We start from the raw sequence: 14,092 nt of genomic DNA on the forward strand, positions 1-14,092 counted from the left end.
AGCAAAAAATGCGACCCACAATTCTATCACTCAGAATAAACCACTGAGATGCTTGCTCTGTTTCATTAAAAAATATATATATGTATTACAGAAAATACACAAAATGTTTATAAACCACTTAATTAATTTTTGTAAAATGAACACCTATAAAGTGTAACCACCATTCTGGTCAACAAACAGAATTCGGCCAGCACCTCAGAAACCCTGAGAAGACCCCTTCCCTATCAGAATCCTAAGTAATCCTTAACATGGAATTTAAGTCAATTAGTGTGCAAACTATTTTCAAATTAAGAAATTTATTTAGAAATAGAGTTTTGCACTAGAACCACATTAGTCTCAACAAGTCTGGCCAGTCCTCCTTGCTCACCTTACTACCCAGGACATTGCTCCTCAGGAACCAGTAACTACTGCCCTCCCCCTAGTCCCAGACAGCAAAGTCCTTGGGTTCAGCAAGGACGGGAGCCGGATGGAGGCTCCTTAGCCAGCTTACAAATACCTCCACTCTGCCCCTCAGCTTCTGTTCCACAGATGATGAATGTTACTTAGACACAAAGGGCTCCACTCTGAACCACTGGTGATGGGGAACACCAGGGAAGGGACAGCCTTGGCTTGGCCTAAGACTAATTCTTACGAAAAGGCCCAGTGGGAGAAGACGAACTTGACCAAACTCATGCTCACACAAAGCAGTTTCCCTAAACTTTTGTGTTTCTATGTATCCAAAATGTTCAATAACTTAAAACTTCATGTTTGCATTTAGTTCAGCGGTATTTCTTTGGGGATGGGGTGTTTAGTAAACACTTTGTCACTAGTATTAAAAATGTTGGCATCACTATGGAGATCACTGGAACACTTCCTGTTCCAATACTTACGTAGAAAATGTAAAATTCAGTTAAGCCTAAGACTGCTAATATTTTAAAGTAAATCTGAAACCTGGACTCTGAAAACAAAGGCCTTAAACATATCTTTCCCACTAACTTGAGACCATAGCTAAAATAATACATCGATCTCCAAAAGAAGCCATACAACAGAGATGAGGGTAGGATGGAGGCAACTTGGTCTCTCCAACTTTAATTTATAAACCAAGTAGCTTGTGCGTGGAGATCAAAATCTGGCAGGAAGTTTTATATCTTCATTGCCTGCTGCTTTTCAGAGAAAACAACAGAATTAGAAATCAGAGTAATATGTATCATCCTTCATGGGCACCAAAGTTTTAACCTAAGTTAGGTGATGAGTACAGAAGAAAATGGAACCAGGGTTTCTACTTACACCCTCATTTTCAACTCTGATTCCGACTGTTTTCTCAGTCTCAGAAATTCTTCCCTTTGAACATCTGAGGAAAAAACAAATTGAGATTATAAACTTTTGCTGGATAATTTTAGCCTAGTACATGTTACACTAGTTTTTAGAAATAAGATTTAATAATTTTAAACAAAAATTGTCTTAAATTTGGCAAAACTGCCTTGAATACATAATCCTCTAAACTAGGGTTGGCAAACTTTTTCTAAAAAGGACCAGAGAGTAAATGTGTTAGGCTTTGCGGGCCTTACAATTTTTGTACAATCTTCTCAACTCTGCCACTGTAACGTGAAAACAGCCAAAGACAGGATGTAAATGAAAAGGCAAGACTATGTTCCAATAAAACTTCATTCATAAAAACAGGCAGGCAGACAAGACTTGGCCCACATGTCCTAGCTTACCAATCCCTGCTCTAAACTACCACCCAAAACCCTAAAACATGCAGACCTGCCTCAACTATTCCCATGCTAGGAATGCTGACCACTGAGATGCCCACCCCACCCACACTCCTGTCTAGGAGGCACCTGCTTCCCCCAACCCCTGATGCCTAGGGAGGAAGGGATACCCTCCCAGGCCTGGGTGGGCATGTGACACACAGCATCTTATGTACCCATGGACCTGACCAGCCACCAGAGCTGAGTGAAGTTCACAGTTCCTCAGACACACCTACTCATATATACAACTTATAAATGTATATGTACAAACATGTGTATTTATATATAAAAAAAAAAAAAATTTTTTTTATATACCAGAGCAAAACCGTTGCCGTGAAGTTGATTCCAACTCATAGCAACCCTACAGGACAGAGTAGAGCTGCCCCATAGAGTTTCCAAGGAGTGCCTGGTAAATTTGAACTGGTGACCTTTCAGTTGGCAGCCAGAGCACTTAACCACTACGCCACCAGGGTTTCCAAATATATATAAGTATATATAATATATACACACACACAACATATAAACGAAAAACCAAACCCATTGCTGTCGAGTCGATTCCAACTCACAGCAACCCTATATACAAAACAGAACTGCCCCACAAGGTTTCCAGGGAGCAGCTGGTGGATTCAAATTAGAATAAAGTGAACCATGTACCTCTTTTCACTTTTCACTGAACAGAGAGGTCCCCTTGTTTCAACAACTCGATCTGTGGGGATGGTAAAGAAAAGATGAAAAAGTATTTTTCTTTTATTATAAAGTCTTCCTCTATTAATCAATCATAGAGCTAGAATTTCAACTTAGCTTCCAAAGTGTGAAGACGTTCCTTTACACTGACATGCTAAAAGAGAATTCCAAAGACACTAACTTCCTTACAAACTAAGTTGCCTAAAAATCACACATCTCTTGGCTCTGTAAACACGCTCTTTGGTGTAAATTGGTATCTGCTCATTTGGTAAGCTGTCACGTGGTAAGCTGTGAACATTTAGTGGGGAAATACAAGAAAATTAATATAAGAGATAAAAGGCAATGTAAGAAAATTAATTTTAGGATCACAAAATATTTGCTACCATACAGGCACAGGACAATCAAGAGGCATTTGACAACTCTACTTCATCTTGAAAGAGCTTCTTCCTAAACTCCTGGCACTGGATAAGCCCCAGCTAATAACTTGAGGATTGACAATGTTTTAAAAGCTGGTAAACCATCTTTTGCTAGTATATCATTTTTCAATTTCATATGCACTCTCTAACATGAACTAGGGTCAATATATTAAAACAAGGCTAAATCTGGGAACTCACACTGTTTTGGAACAAAATGAGTTGTTTTGACTCCATGATTCTGTTCTTCCCCCCAGCCTCTGGTCTTTAACGTGTCCGTATGACTTCTTTGAGAACTTAGAGACATAAAAAATGAGGATGATCAGATACAAACGAAAGCCTACCATAAATATTCGTCATCTCTATTTGGCAAGCTTCTCTAAATGGGAGCTACTGATAACCCTGTAACATCAAATCATATCGCAGCACCATCTGGGAATAGAATAAAAGGAGTCTAATCCTTTTTTTTTTCCTTTTTTTTAATCCTTTCTAGTTCACTTCTACCTGTGAGGGTTTGAAGTTGCAGGAAGGACAGGGTTTCCATGACCACCCTCTTTAAGTCGTTCCAATAATCTTCGGTACTTCTCTCTTTCCTCTTTTTGAACACCCTAAATAAGAAAAGACATGTTAGGTAAGTTCTAGCACATTAAACCTGGAGTTGTCATGACTGAGATTGAGAGTTTACATACAGCCCACATGCTGTCCAGCCCAGTTCACTTGCTTCCATTATCTGCTAGATCTGGATGACTTCCAAGTTTCTGACGCCAGAATTAACCTCAAAAACTCCGTGGAAATCATCACCTTATGTATTCAGAACCTGAGGCTCCTAAACGGAATGGGTCTCCCCAAAGCCACCAATGAGCTGCGAGGCCAAATCCAATGGACGCTTTCGCAGCCTCTGTTACCTGATCTTCAGCATCCTGCTGACCACGCCTTGCCTTCCTGGGTGCTGAGGTCTCCTGGTTCTCCTTACCTTCTCAGTCCTACCGCAGATCGCTCCTCTCCTGTCCTTAAACGCCGACAGTTCTGCCCACACCTTCTCTCACTCTATGCCCTGCCCCTGAATAACCTCCTTGGCTCCTTAATCAAAACCCCAATAGGCAGAGGACCCAGGAGTGCCTCAAGCCCTAACTGCTCCTCAAAGTTCCCATCACCTACATGCAAAAGTCTACTAAGGAGGTCTTCCTGGGTGTTTGCAGGCACTGTCAACAATGCCCAAAGCTCATCATCTTCGCCCTGACCATACAGGGTACCTGTCATGACACACATTTATCCAGGACTGAAGTCTGGGACTCATCTTAGCCTCTTCCTTCTTCCTCACCTCACCCTTGCTGAGTATGTCCTTGCTGATATTACCTACTGTTATTTCTAGAATATATCCTCTCTGTTCATGGAGCCCTGGTAGAGCAGTGGTTAAGAGCCTTGGCTGCTAACCAAAAGGTCAGCAGTTTGAATCTACCAGCTGCTTCTTGGAAACCCTGAGGCAGTTCTACTCTGTCCTATGGGGTCCCTATGAGTCAGAATTGACTGGGTAACAAAAGGCTGGGGTTTGGTAACCTCTCTGTAACTCACATATATTTGTTCAGTCCCGTCTATGACTTCTCATCTATACTACCACAAATCTATCTGCCTGTGTCCTGTTTCGCCCCTCAGATTCTGACACCCCAGGCAGATTCTTTCCTGTCCCTTTTCTTCATGCTGTTCTCATCAGCCTAAATGCCCCTTCCTTAGCTCCCCTGCAAACTAACTGCTTATCGTTTAGCATTCATCCTGGAAATTATTTCCTCTGTTAATTGCTGTGGAGTTGATTCCATCTCATGGCGAACCCCTGTGTGTCAAAGTATAACTGTGCTCCACAGGGTTTTCAATGGCTGACTTTTCAGAAGCAGATCACCAGGCCTTTTTTCCATGGAACCCCTGGGTATACTCAAACATCCAACCTTACAGTTAGCAGCTGAGTACTTAACTGTTTGCACCACCTGGGGACTCCCATTTCCTCTGTGAGACTACTTTTACACCTCTGCTAAAGACTCCTTCCAGTTCATTCTTCTCTGTGCCTGTTTGTTGAATTACAACTATTTGTGTATACTGTTGGAAACCCTGGTGGCATGGTGGTTAAGTGCTATGGCTGCTAACGAAAGGGTCGGCAGTTCAAATCTGCCAGGCGCTCCTTGGAAACTCTAGGGGGCAGTTCTACCCTGTCCTATAGGGTCGCTATGAGTCGGAATTGACTCGACGGCACTGGGTTTGGTTTGACGCACGCCTTCTATGTCTGTTTGCCAACCTCGCCCTCCCCCAGTGATGCACTTACATAAATATCTCATGGCAGGAAGGGGTGGTAGAAAAGCAAACAGAAGGCACCCGTTATCTGTGTAAACATACAGGAAGCCCTAAAGGAGAGGGACATTTTATTCTATTTTAAATTACTTGCCCCCAGAAGACATGGCCCCCGGACTCTCTGTTAGCCCAAAACTAAAATCATCCCCAAAGCCAACCCTTCAGACAAAGATTAGACCGGACTCTAAGACATAAAACGATACTGGTGAAGAATGTCCTTCTTGGCTCAAGTAGATGCATGAGACTACGTGGGCAGCTCCTGTCTGGAGGCAAGAGGAGAAGGCAGAAGAGGACAGAAGCTGGCTGAATGGACACGGGGAATACAGGGTAGAAAGGAGGAGCGTGCTGTCACATTGTAGGGAGAGCAACTAGGGTCACATAACAATGTGTATTAAGTTTTTGCATGAGAAACTGACTTGAATTGTAAACTTTTCACTTAAAGCACAGTTTAAATAAATTACTTGCAATTAGCACAGTACCTGGGACCCAGATAAATATTTTCCTGATGAACTAAGTGGCTCAGAAAACCACCTAGCAATTTGTAGCCAGATACAAAAGTAATTCTAAGTTCGCCTGGAGTAAGCGAAGACTTCCAGAGGGAGTAAAGAGAAGAGCATCTTCTCCCTGCTAAGTGCTCTGAGAGCAGAAGGTAAAAGCAGAGACGCAGACCACTCACTTCCCTTACTTAGCCAGTTACTACAGTTCAAAAAAATAAACAAGATAGAGTGATTCAGGCACGTGGAAAGAAAGTCTATAATCTTACCTCTTCCTAACATGATTTCTATTTCTTTCTAATAGAAAAAGTAACTATATCGATGAACTGACTAAATTACATAGTTAAGAACATCTCTGCAAGGATACATACAGATATCAGTGGTCACTTCCTAAGAGGCAGATAGGGTGGCCTGGGAAACTCACAGTCATTGTATGCTCTTTTGTACCTTTGGAATTTTGTACCATAAACCAAAAAACCAAACCCGTTGCCATCGCGTTGACTCCGACTGATAGTGACCCTATAGGACAGAGCAGCGCTGCCCCGTAGCATTCTCAAGGAGTACCTGGTGGATTCGAACTGCAGATATTTTGGTTAGCAGCTGTAGCACTTAACCACTACACCACCAGGGTTTCTATTTTGTACCACAGTATGTAATTATCTATCCCAAAATAGTAATAATTAAGTATCTCTTAAAAGCTATCAGGCTAAAAGGGCTTACCTCTTCCACAGTACAATGGGGACGCCTAAGACCCTTGCCACCCTCTTCAGAAACCATCTCTGTTGTAGCCTGCTCCTGAACTTTCCACGGTAAGGGACCCTCTGGATTGCCTCTGCTATAGCGACGCCCACCTGGTCTTCTATTACAGCCTTCTGAGTTCAAAGTGAAACTGAGAGGGGAAAAAAAAAAAACAAAACTGCATCACCAAACTGCTTACAATGCAGGAAATTCAAGCCCCCAGCCCATCCTGTGGTGAAGCTGTCCTAGCATAAGCTTGTTCCTGGCAGGGCAGACAACTACCCTTCGCAGAAGTCTGCTCTAACCTAAGAGCTAAGCGCAGTCGAGCACTCTGCTGTGGAGTGTCTAGTTCCAGTCCCGAGGGCTACCACAGGAAAGCCTGTCTTCTTCCTCATGCCTCATTTCCTAACCCTAGCTCCAGACCTACCTCCCCCACTGCACGTAAGCCCCTCTGACACCACACTTTTCCTTTAGTCACCTGGCACCACTGGAATTAATTCCTGGTGTGATTACTTGCTTAACATCTCTGTCCCACACTAAACTTTAAATCCAATAAATCCTTTTACCACTGCATCCTACTACAGGATCTGAGCCAAAAGGCCCTCAATTAAACGGTAAATTAAAGCATGCTAAAGAAACTGAGGCTGTGGGGCCGCTGCTCAGCCACTGTGGCTGGAATCTGCCTCTCCAACCACTACCAATAACAAACTGACATCTTGTCCCCCTTTGAAAAAAATTCACCATCACATACATAGTATCTCTTAAAAAAAGAATTGCATAAGGCGAATCAAGCCATGGGTAAACATCAAACAAAACTACACTAAGAGCTACTCTACAACAGAAATGCCCTACGTACGCTCTTCAAAAATATCAGTGCCGTTAAAGACAAAGAAAGGCTGGGGAACGGTTCCAGACTAAAGGAGATAAAGAAACATGAAACTAAATGCAATGTGTGATCCTACACTAGATCCTGGACCAGGAAAAAAAATTGCTATCATGGAGAAATTTGACTAAGACCTATAGATTAGACAGTAGTATTATATCAATGTTAAATTTTCTGACTTTGGTAATGTGTGGTTATGTAAATGAATGTCTTTGTTCTTAATAAAGACACTCAAGCACTTGGGGCTAGCGGGGCATGAATCTAAGACTGACTCTCAAATGGGTCAGGAAAAAAAAAATAGAATGTATATCTGACAGAGAACCACAAAGCAAATGTGGCAGAATGTTAACAGCAGGTGGATCTGGGTGAAGGGTATTCACCAAACAATAAGAACTTCAAAATACAAGGTTTACAAAATATATGAACCTGATATAACTGGAAGGAGAAATAGACAAATTTATAATAACAGTAGAAATTTAAAATAAAACTCAGCAATCAATAAAAAAAAAAAAAAGAGAGAGAAAATAAGACCTGAAAAACATTATCAGCCAACTTGACCTAACTGATATCTATAGAACATTCCACCGGCCAAAGCAGGATACACATTCTTTTCAAATGCACATGGAACCTTACCCAGACAGACCATATTCTAGGCCATAAAGCAAACCTTAACAAATTGAGAAGAATTAAAATCGTATAAAGTATGTTCTCTGGCCACAATGGAATTAAACTAGAAAATGAGAGTAACAGAGCTGTCGTTAGCTGCCACTTAGTCGGCCCCCAACTCATGGTGACCCCAAGCACAAGAGAATGATACACTGCCGGGCAAGTGTGATTTGGGCATCTTCCTGCATCGTATTACACTTCCAAAAAAAGTTCAGAAGAAAGCCAGTGCGAGAGGCAAACGATATGGCACAAAAAGTAACACACACCTGAGTCCAAGTCTCTCACAAGCTGTGTGTCAGAGGACTTACTTCGCAGGTTTACATGGTAAAACAAGAATAAAACGCCTAGCAAATAGGAGCGTCTACCAATGGTAAGTTTTCGTTTACAAAAAGGAATTGAACAGTTACCCAAAGGAGGGCAGGACTCTGCGTGGCTGGTCTCGGGTTACTGTCACTCGGATCTTCGGATAGTCACTTATCCCATCAGGAGACTTACTACCTATTTAAAATAAAAACACACATTTGTAACTGTTAAAAAAACAAAAACCTGAAGAGCAGTCTACCTTGTGCAAGTCAAAGTAAGTATCTTGCTTTTTCAAATTTTACTACTACACTGCACAGAGGTTCAGTACAAATTTCTTAAATGTGAAGGGAAAGCAGTCGTGCCTGGTTGGTCTTTGACCTCAGGCGATAACAGAATTCATAGGTGAGCTCCCTGGTCTTCCTTGCTGGTACTGACAAGAGGCCACAAGGAACTTCCAGATTACACACTCCCTGTAATCTAATCAATCTGAGCAAATTGCTCAGATTAACTTCCTTCTTCTTAAGAAAACAACTCAGAACTTTTTTGTAAGTATTTAAACATAAAAGCCAGCCACATGTTACCACATTTCACTGAAATCTTCCAACAACTTTCAGATGGTTACTATAATTCAAAAAAGTATAATTAAACTGTTACCAGCCATACTCTCTGCCAGAACAGGGGTTTGGAAGGGAGAGAGAAACAGTCTATGAATTTGGAGTCCCTGGAGCCCTGGTGGTGCAGTGGTTAAGTGTTCCACTGCCAACCAAAAGGTTGGCAGCTTGAACCCACCAGCCGCTCTGCAGAACAAAGATGTGGCAGTCTGCTCCCTTAAAGATTCCAGCCTTGGAAACCGCATAGGGGCAGTTCTATTCTCTCCTATTTGGCCACAATGAGTCAGAACGGACTCAATGGCAGTGGGTTTGGGTTTGGTTTGAGGACTCCAAAATGTCAAGAGGGCTGAAACTGGAAGTTTTTCCTACAAACTGATTGGGAGCAAAAACCTAAACTGACCCGAGCTCATTTGGTGGCAAAATATGACTTGAACTGAAGTGAAGCTGAAGTCTTTATTTACCCCACCTGGGGTGAATACTCATATTTAATTGCAGAAACATTCGTATTTGGTTACAGGGTTCTATCGCAGATCCCAATTGGTTTTTGTTTATAACATTCACTACACATATCATATCTAAAATACGAAAAATTCCGAATTCCCAAATACATCTAGTCTCCAAGGGTTTCAGGACCTCTTTATACAAGAAACCCGTCCCACGAATACCTGTACTTCCCTGACTAGCCTACACAAAACCATGGAAACACAGTCCTGGCACCTCAGACATAAAATAAACCTACTGTCCCTCCCTCCCATAACGTCAACTTTATTTAACAGTGTACAGATTCAAACAATATGAGTGGATTATAACATTCAATTCCCATTAACTTCAAAAAGTGAAATAAGAAGACCACAAACAAAAAGACCTTGTTCAAAATGAAGATGTATCATCCTTGTTCTGTGTCCTCTGGGACGGATTCTCGGACAGAGAGGTGTGTGTTTATTCTCCTTCGCTCTTCTCCGCCACCAGAGAGACTTTACTCAACAAGTTTGAAAAGCACTTCTCTAAGGTTTTTATCATTTCCTTAGCTTCTTCTACTTTTGACTTCTGAGCCCACAACTTCTGTATATGCTCATTTTCTATCACCTCCTCTCAAATTTGACAAGCTTACCTGTGTGGTAAAGATCACGACCACTTCTCAGGACCCTGGTTTCTTCCTACTTCTCCCCACCAAATCAGACTGTAGAATATATACAGTGATCACACTTCAATGTCAGGGTCTAAGGATGCCTGGAGGTTCCTAAAGCATAATGCTGTGAGAACTGGGAACCTAGGGTTGCCCCCCAACTAGGTGATGAGTTCCTCACGGGCAGAAACAAGATTTTATTACTTTGTTATTCCTGCTCACTTAGCACAGAGGCTGGCACAAAGTAAGCTCCCAGAACATGGGATTTTTTTTTTTTTTTAAATGAATGAACCCTGATCTAAGTGACATTAAGGACAACTGGAAATACAAGTAGAAAACACAACAATAAATTCAAAGACAACAATTCCAAAGGAAAACAATTTGCTTTCTAGGATGGTAGAGAAAATGTGCCTTTGCTTGTTCTTGTCCCAAACCCACATCAGTCTTTTCCTCCCAGAGTCTCAGATCTCAGGAAAAAAAGGGTAGAAGGAGGTACAGGGAAGCAGACACATTCCCAATGGTCTCACCCAGTTTCAGCATGTTGTTCCAGGATCCAGAACCTGTCAGTCCACAAGACGAAGAGTTGGGAAATACCTTAAAACCAAACAGAATCACCTCTAAAGCATCTAAATTTTACAGCTTAAATACTTTTCTCATTAAAAAACAAAACAAAACACTATTGATGCTCATCTAAGCTAGTTCACTGGAAAAGACATCATCAGTGAGACCAAAGGTCTGACTTGTTTAGACTCACAAGATGATATAAAAAAAACAACAACTCCAGGTTCTTCACATGTACTTAAATAAGAAATGGTGATGCACTGGCAATTAGGCTCTTTATAAATAGATATTTTTTAAATGTCTAATTCCTTAGGCTTTAATTTCTTGACCTTTAAATAACGCTAATAAACACATGAATATTTCCAAAAAGAAGTCAGCCTACATACTCATTCCCCAAAAGAGAGTATTTCTAAGAGCAAACTTGAATGATTAAGTACCAGTGGAGCCCCACCCCACTGACCTCTCCTGAAGGAGCCACATCCCGGGTTCCATTACAAGCTGAAGTTACCCTGGCCTTCGTGGTCAGCTGGAATGGGAATCCAAATAAGCTGGCAGCATTGTAGAGACTGTTTTTCACTTGGTGAATAAAGCAATCTAGAAAGTGTCAACAGATACACTTTCAGCAAAAAAAAAAAAAAAAAGAAGATTGCATCTTGGAAAGAGTCTCCCTTAGTTTTCACTCTAAGTTCCCTTTTTAAACATTGAGATGAAAATGTATCTATAAAGGTAATTTTTTTTGTAACTGGATAACTGGAATTCCAGTATTGTGATTTTTTTTATAGTAAAGCATCTGGAATGTCTAACAGCACGAAACCATAGCTTTAGCAGATCACATGCTGATGGACAAAAAAAAGTGCCCTGAAATGGCAGCTTTTAAGCTGTAGTAACAAGTTTCCCAGAATACATAAATCTTCGTCAGAGAGACAGGGGCATAACTTAAGACAACCAGGAGCATGGTAGAGAAGAATTCTATAGGAACAATGTCATTGGCTCACTGATTTGTCCCTACTTCCAGTGGTGGTAACAACACAACTTCCCTAAGCCACTATTTACTAAGAGCCTAGTGTATCCTGGGAAACCCTGGTGGCAGAGTGGTTAAGTGCTATGGCTGCTTACCAAAAGGCTGGCAGTTCGGATCTACCAGGCGCTCCTTGGAAGCCCTATGGGGCAGCTCTACTCTGCCCTATAGGGTCATTATGAGTCAGAATTGACTCAACGGCAATGAGTTTGGTTTTTTTTGGTTACTGTATCTTGGCTGGGCTGAGGGTGTAAATTAGTGACATATGAGACACGCAGCTCTTAAACACGTGTGATAAAATCAGGTTACCACTCTACTGGGGAAGCCGTGCTGCAAGATGTTGGGTCACTTCTCCCGTCACCAAAAAAAAAAAGATTACAAAATAAGTAAGTACATAAATAGGGAGTGGGGAGGATTTCAGCACTTCCCCACTACCTCTTTTCATCACACTACCTCCTTCTCGCTTCTCACACCTCTGACTTAAGCTTTCTACCTTTCCCTTCTATCCTAATGAAGGGCATTCTAAAGGACTAGCTGGAGAGAGAGGCCATCACCTTAGCCACATTCCTCTTTTGCAAAAAAAAAAAAAATGGCTTGACATGGTGGCTTTTGAGCAATAAGCATTCCAGAATACATAAAATATAAAATACACATTTTCCAGAGAGATAGGGGAATAACTTAAGCAAGAGGGAGGACACGAGAGTCAGGTCAAGCAAAATTTGAAGTACTGTTACTAGACAATAGTCAAAAGTATCAAAGTTTGCAAATGGCTTGCTTCTCCTTTTATGAATTAGAGAAAACTCCAAGTTATTCCTCTAATAACGTTGATCCCTCTTGCTACCATTCTCCTTGGCTTTTTTAAATGGGAGGAAAAGGGCTTAAGGATTGCTACTTAGCCCAGACTGCCATTCAAAGTCTAGAGGGCAAGAGGTATTCTTTACAACATAGTAATGGTTGCCACTAAAAACCGTAATGTTTATCTTCCTACAAAGTTTGTCAAAATCTGGGTGTGCCCTGACATTATGTCAAAAGATCTCACACATTAAAAAAAAAAAAAAAGGGAAGGTCGGCCTCATCTGTAAAACGGGGATGTTGTTGTTCAGTGCCGTCAAGTCAATTCTGACTCATAGTGATCTCATGAGTGCAGAGTAGAACTGCACTCCATAGGTTTTTCAAGGCTGTGACATTTTGCAAGCAGATCACCAGGCCTGTTTTCCAAAGCGCCTCTGGGTGGGTTCGAATTGCCAACCTCTCGGCTGGTAGATGGGCGCTTAATCATTTATGCCAACCAGAGACGTAAAATGGGGGAAAAAAAAACCCATTGCCATCAAGTCAATTCCAACTCATGGTAACGCTATAGGACAGAGTAGAACTGCCCCATAGGGTTTCCAAAGAGCAGCTGGTGAATTCGAACTGCTGACCTTTTGGTTAGCAGCTATAGCACTTAACCACTACACCACCATGGTTTCCAAAAATGGGGATATGGCCACCTTCTTTTCCTGAGACTAGATTAAGTGGATCTTCCTTTCACTTGTAAGATCATGAGTCTGTGATTCTTTTTTCTTACTCTTGCCTTTTTTTTCTCTCAAAAGAAATCAAGAGTTGCACTGTCCAGTAGAGCAGAGACATGTGGTTACTTGAGTTTCGACTTAATTAAAATTAGATAAAATTAAAAATCAGTTCCTCAGGTGCTCAATAGTCACCAACATCCTTTGCCAAATATAGAAATGAAAACTCAACAATATTACTGAGTTCTATTTAAATCCAGTGCCGTCGAGTCAATTCTGACTCGTAGATTACAGGACAAAAGAGATTAGGATGTGTTAGACAAGTATTAAAGACACACTAGCGCTAAAACAGGAAATACTGCTGTCTATTAGAGCGCACTGCTAGAGACCTTCACAAACTCTGCTAGTAAATATTCTTTCTTCTACCCACTGCTTTCACTTGGCTTATGGTTCCTGATAGTTTGCCATTCAGAAAATCGTAATGATTATTCACTGGAAATCACGAGGGGATCCTTAACATACAGTCCATAAAATAAATGATTCCCATAATTATTTCAGAACCCTTCTGTAATACTACTGTCAACGTTTTTTATCACATCCAAGTACAATCCATACAGTTATTTATTGATATTTTTCTTTAAAATCAACTCACTTTTTTTTGCTTAAGCAAATACATTTTAAAAGGTGATTTTAAATTACTACTAGAAATGTAAAGTCAACATCATTTGCCATATACAGCAATGAAAACTCAAAAGTATAATTAAGTTCTAGTCAGGCCTGTTTTAAAGAAAAAAAAAAAAGAAAGATTAGCATGTGTTAGACAAGTGTTGAAGACATACTAGTGCTAAATCAAGAAATTCTGCTTGAAATAACTAGGAAATAAAAATAACTAAAAAGAAGACAACTTTTATAGCATATCATTCAAACGTTACCTAACGCTGTGAATGTTATTTTCTAACTACAATCATCTCCTGAGTGGCTGAGTGGTATCTCTCCTGCGCTTGGGGAAATAGTGCCCTA

The 14,092-nt window shown here is 41.0% G+C and overlaps 1 protein-coding gene across 3 annotated transcripts in view; it reads right to left on the reverse strand.

Moving 5' to 3' along the window:
• SENP2 (SUMO specific peptidase 2) overlaps positions 1-14,092 on the reverse strand; it is a 32,013-nt gene that overhangs the window by 14,185 nt on the left and 3,736 nt on the right. For all 3 annotated transcript variants that reach the window (XM_049880952.1, XM_049880941.1, XM_049880962.1), the window contains 8 exons: positions 11,007-11,140; positions 10,513-10,579; positions 8,353-8,443; positions 6,379-6,547; positions 3,332-3,435; positions 3,029-3,123; positions 2,385-2,436; positions 1,267-1,330 (listed from right to left, as the gene is read on the reverse strand). In XM_049880952.1, the coding sequence (XP_049736909.1) occupies positions 1,267-1,330; positions 2,385-2,436; positions 3,029-3,123; positions 3,332-3,435; positions 6,379-6,547; positions 8,353-8,443; positions 10,513-10,579; positions 11,007-11,140 (776 nt within the window). The remainder of the gene's footprint in view (positions 1-1,266; positions 1,331-2,384; positions 2,437-3,028; positions 3,124-3,331; positions 3,436-6,378; positions 6,548-8,352; positions 8,444-10,512; positions 10,580-11,006; positions 11,141-14,092) is intronic.

Source organism: Elephas maximus, chromosome 1 (assembly GCF_024166365.1).
Source record: "Elephas maximus indicus isolate mEleMax1 chromosome 1, mEleMax1 primary haplotype, whole genome shotgun sequence".
NCBI classification, from domain to species: domain Eukaryota; kingdom Metazoa; phylum Chordata; class Mammalia; order Proboscidea; family Elephantidae; genus Elephas; species Elephas maximus.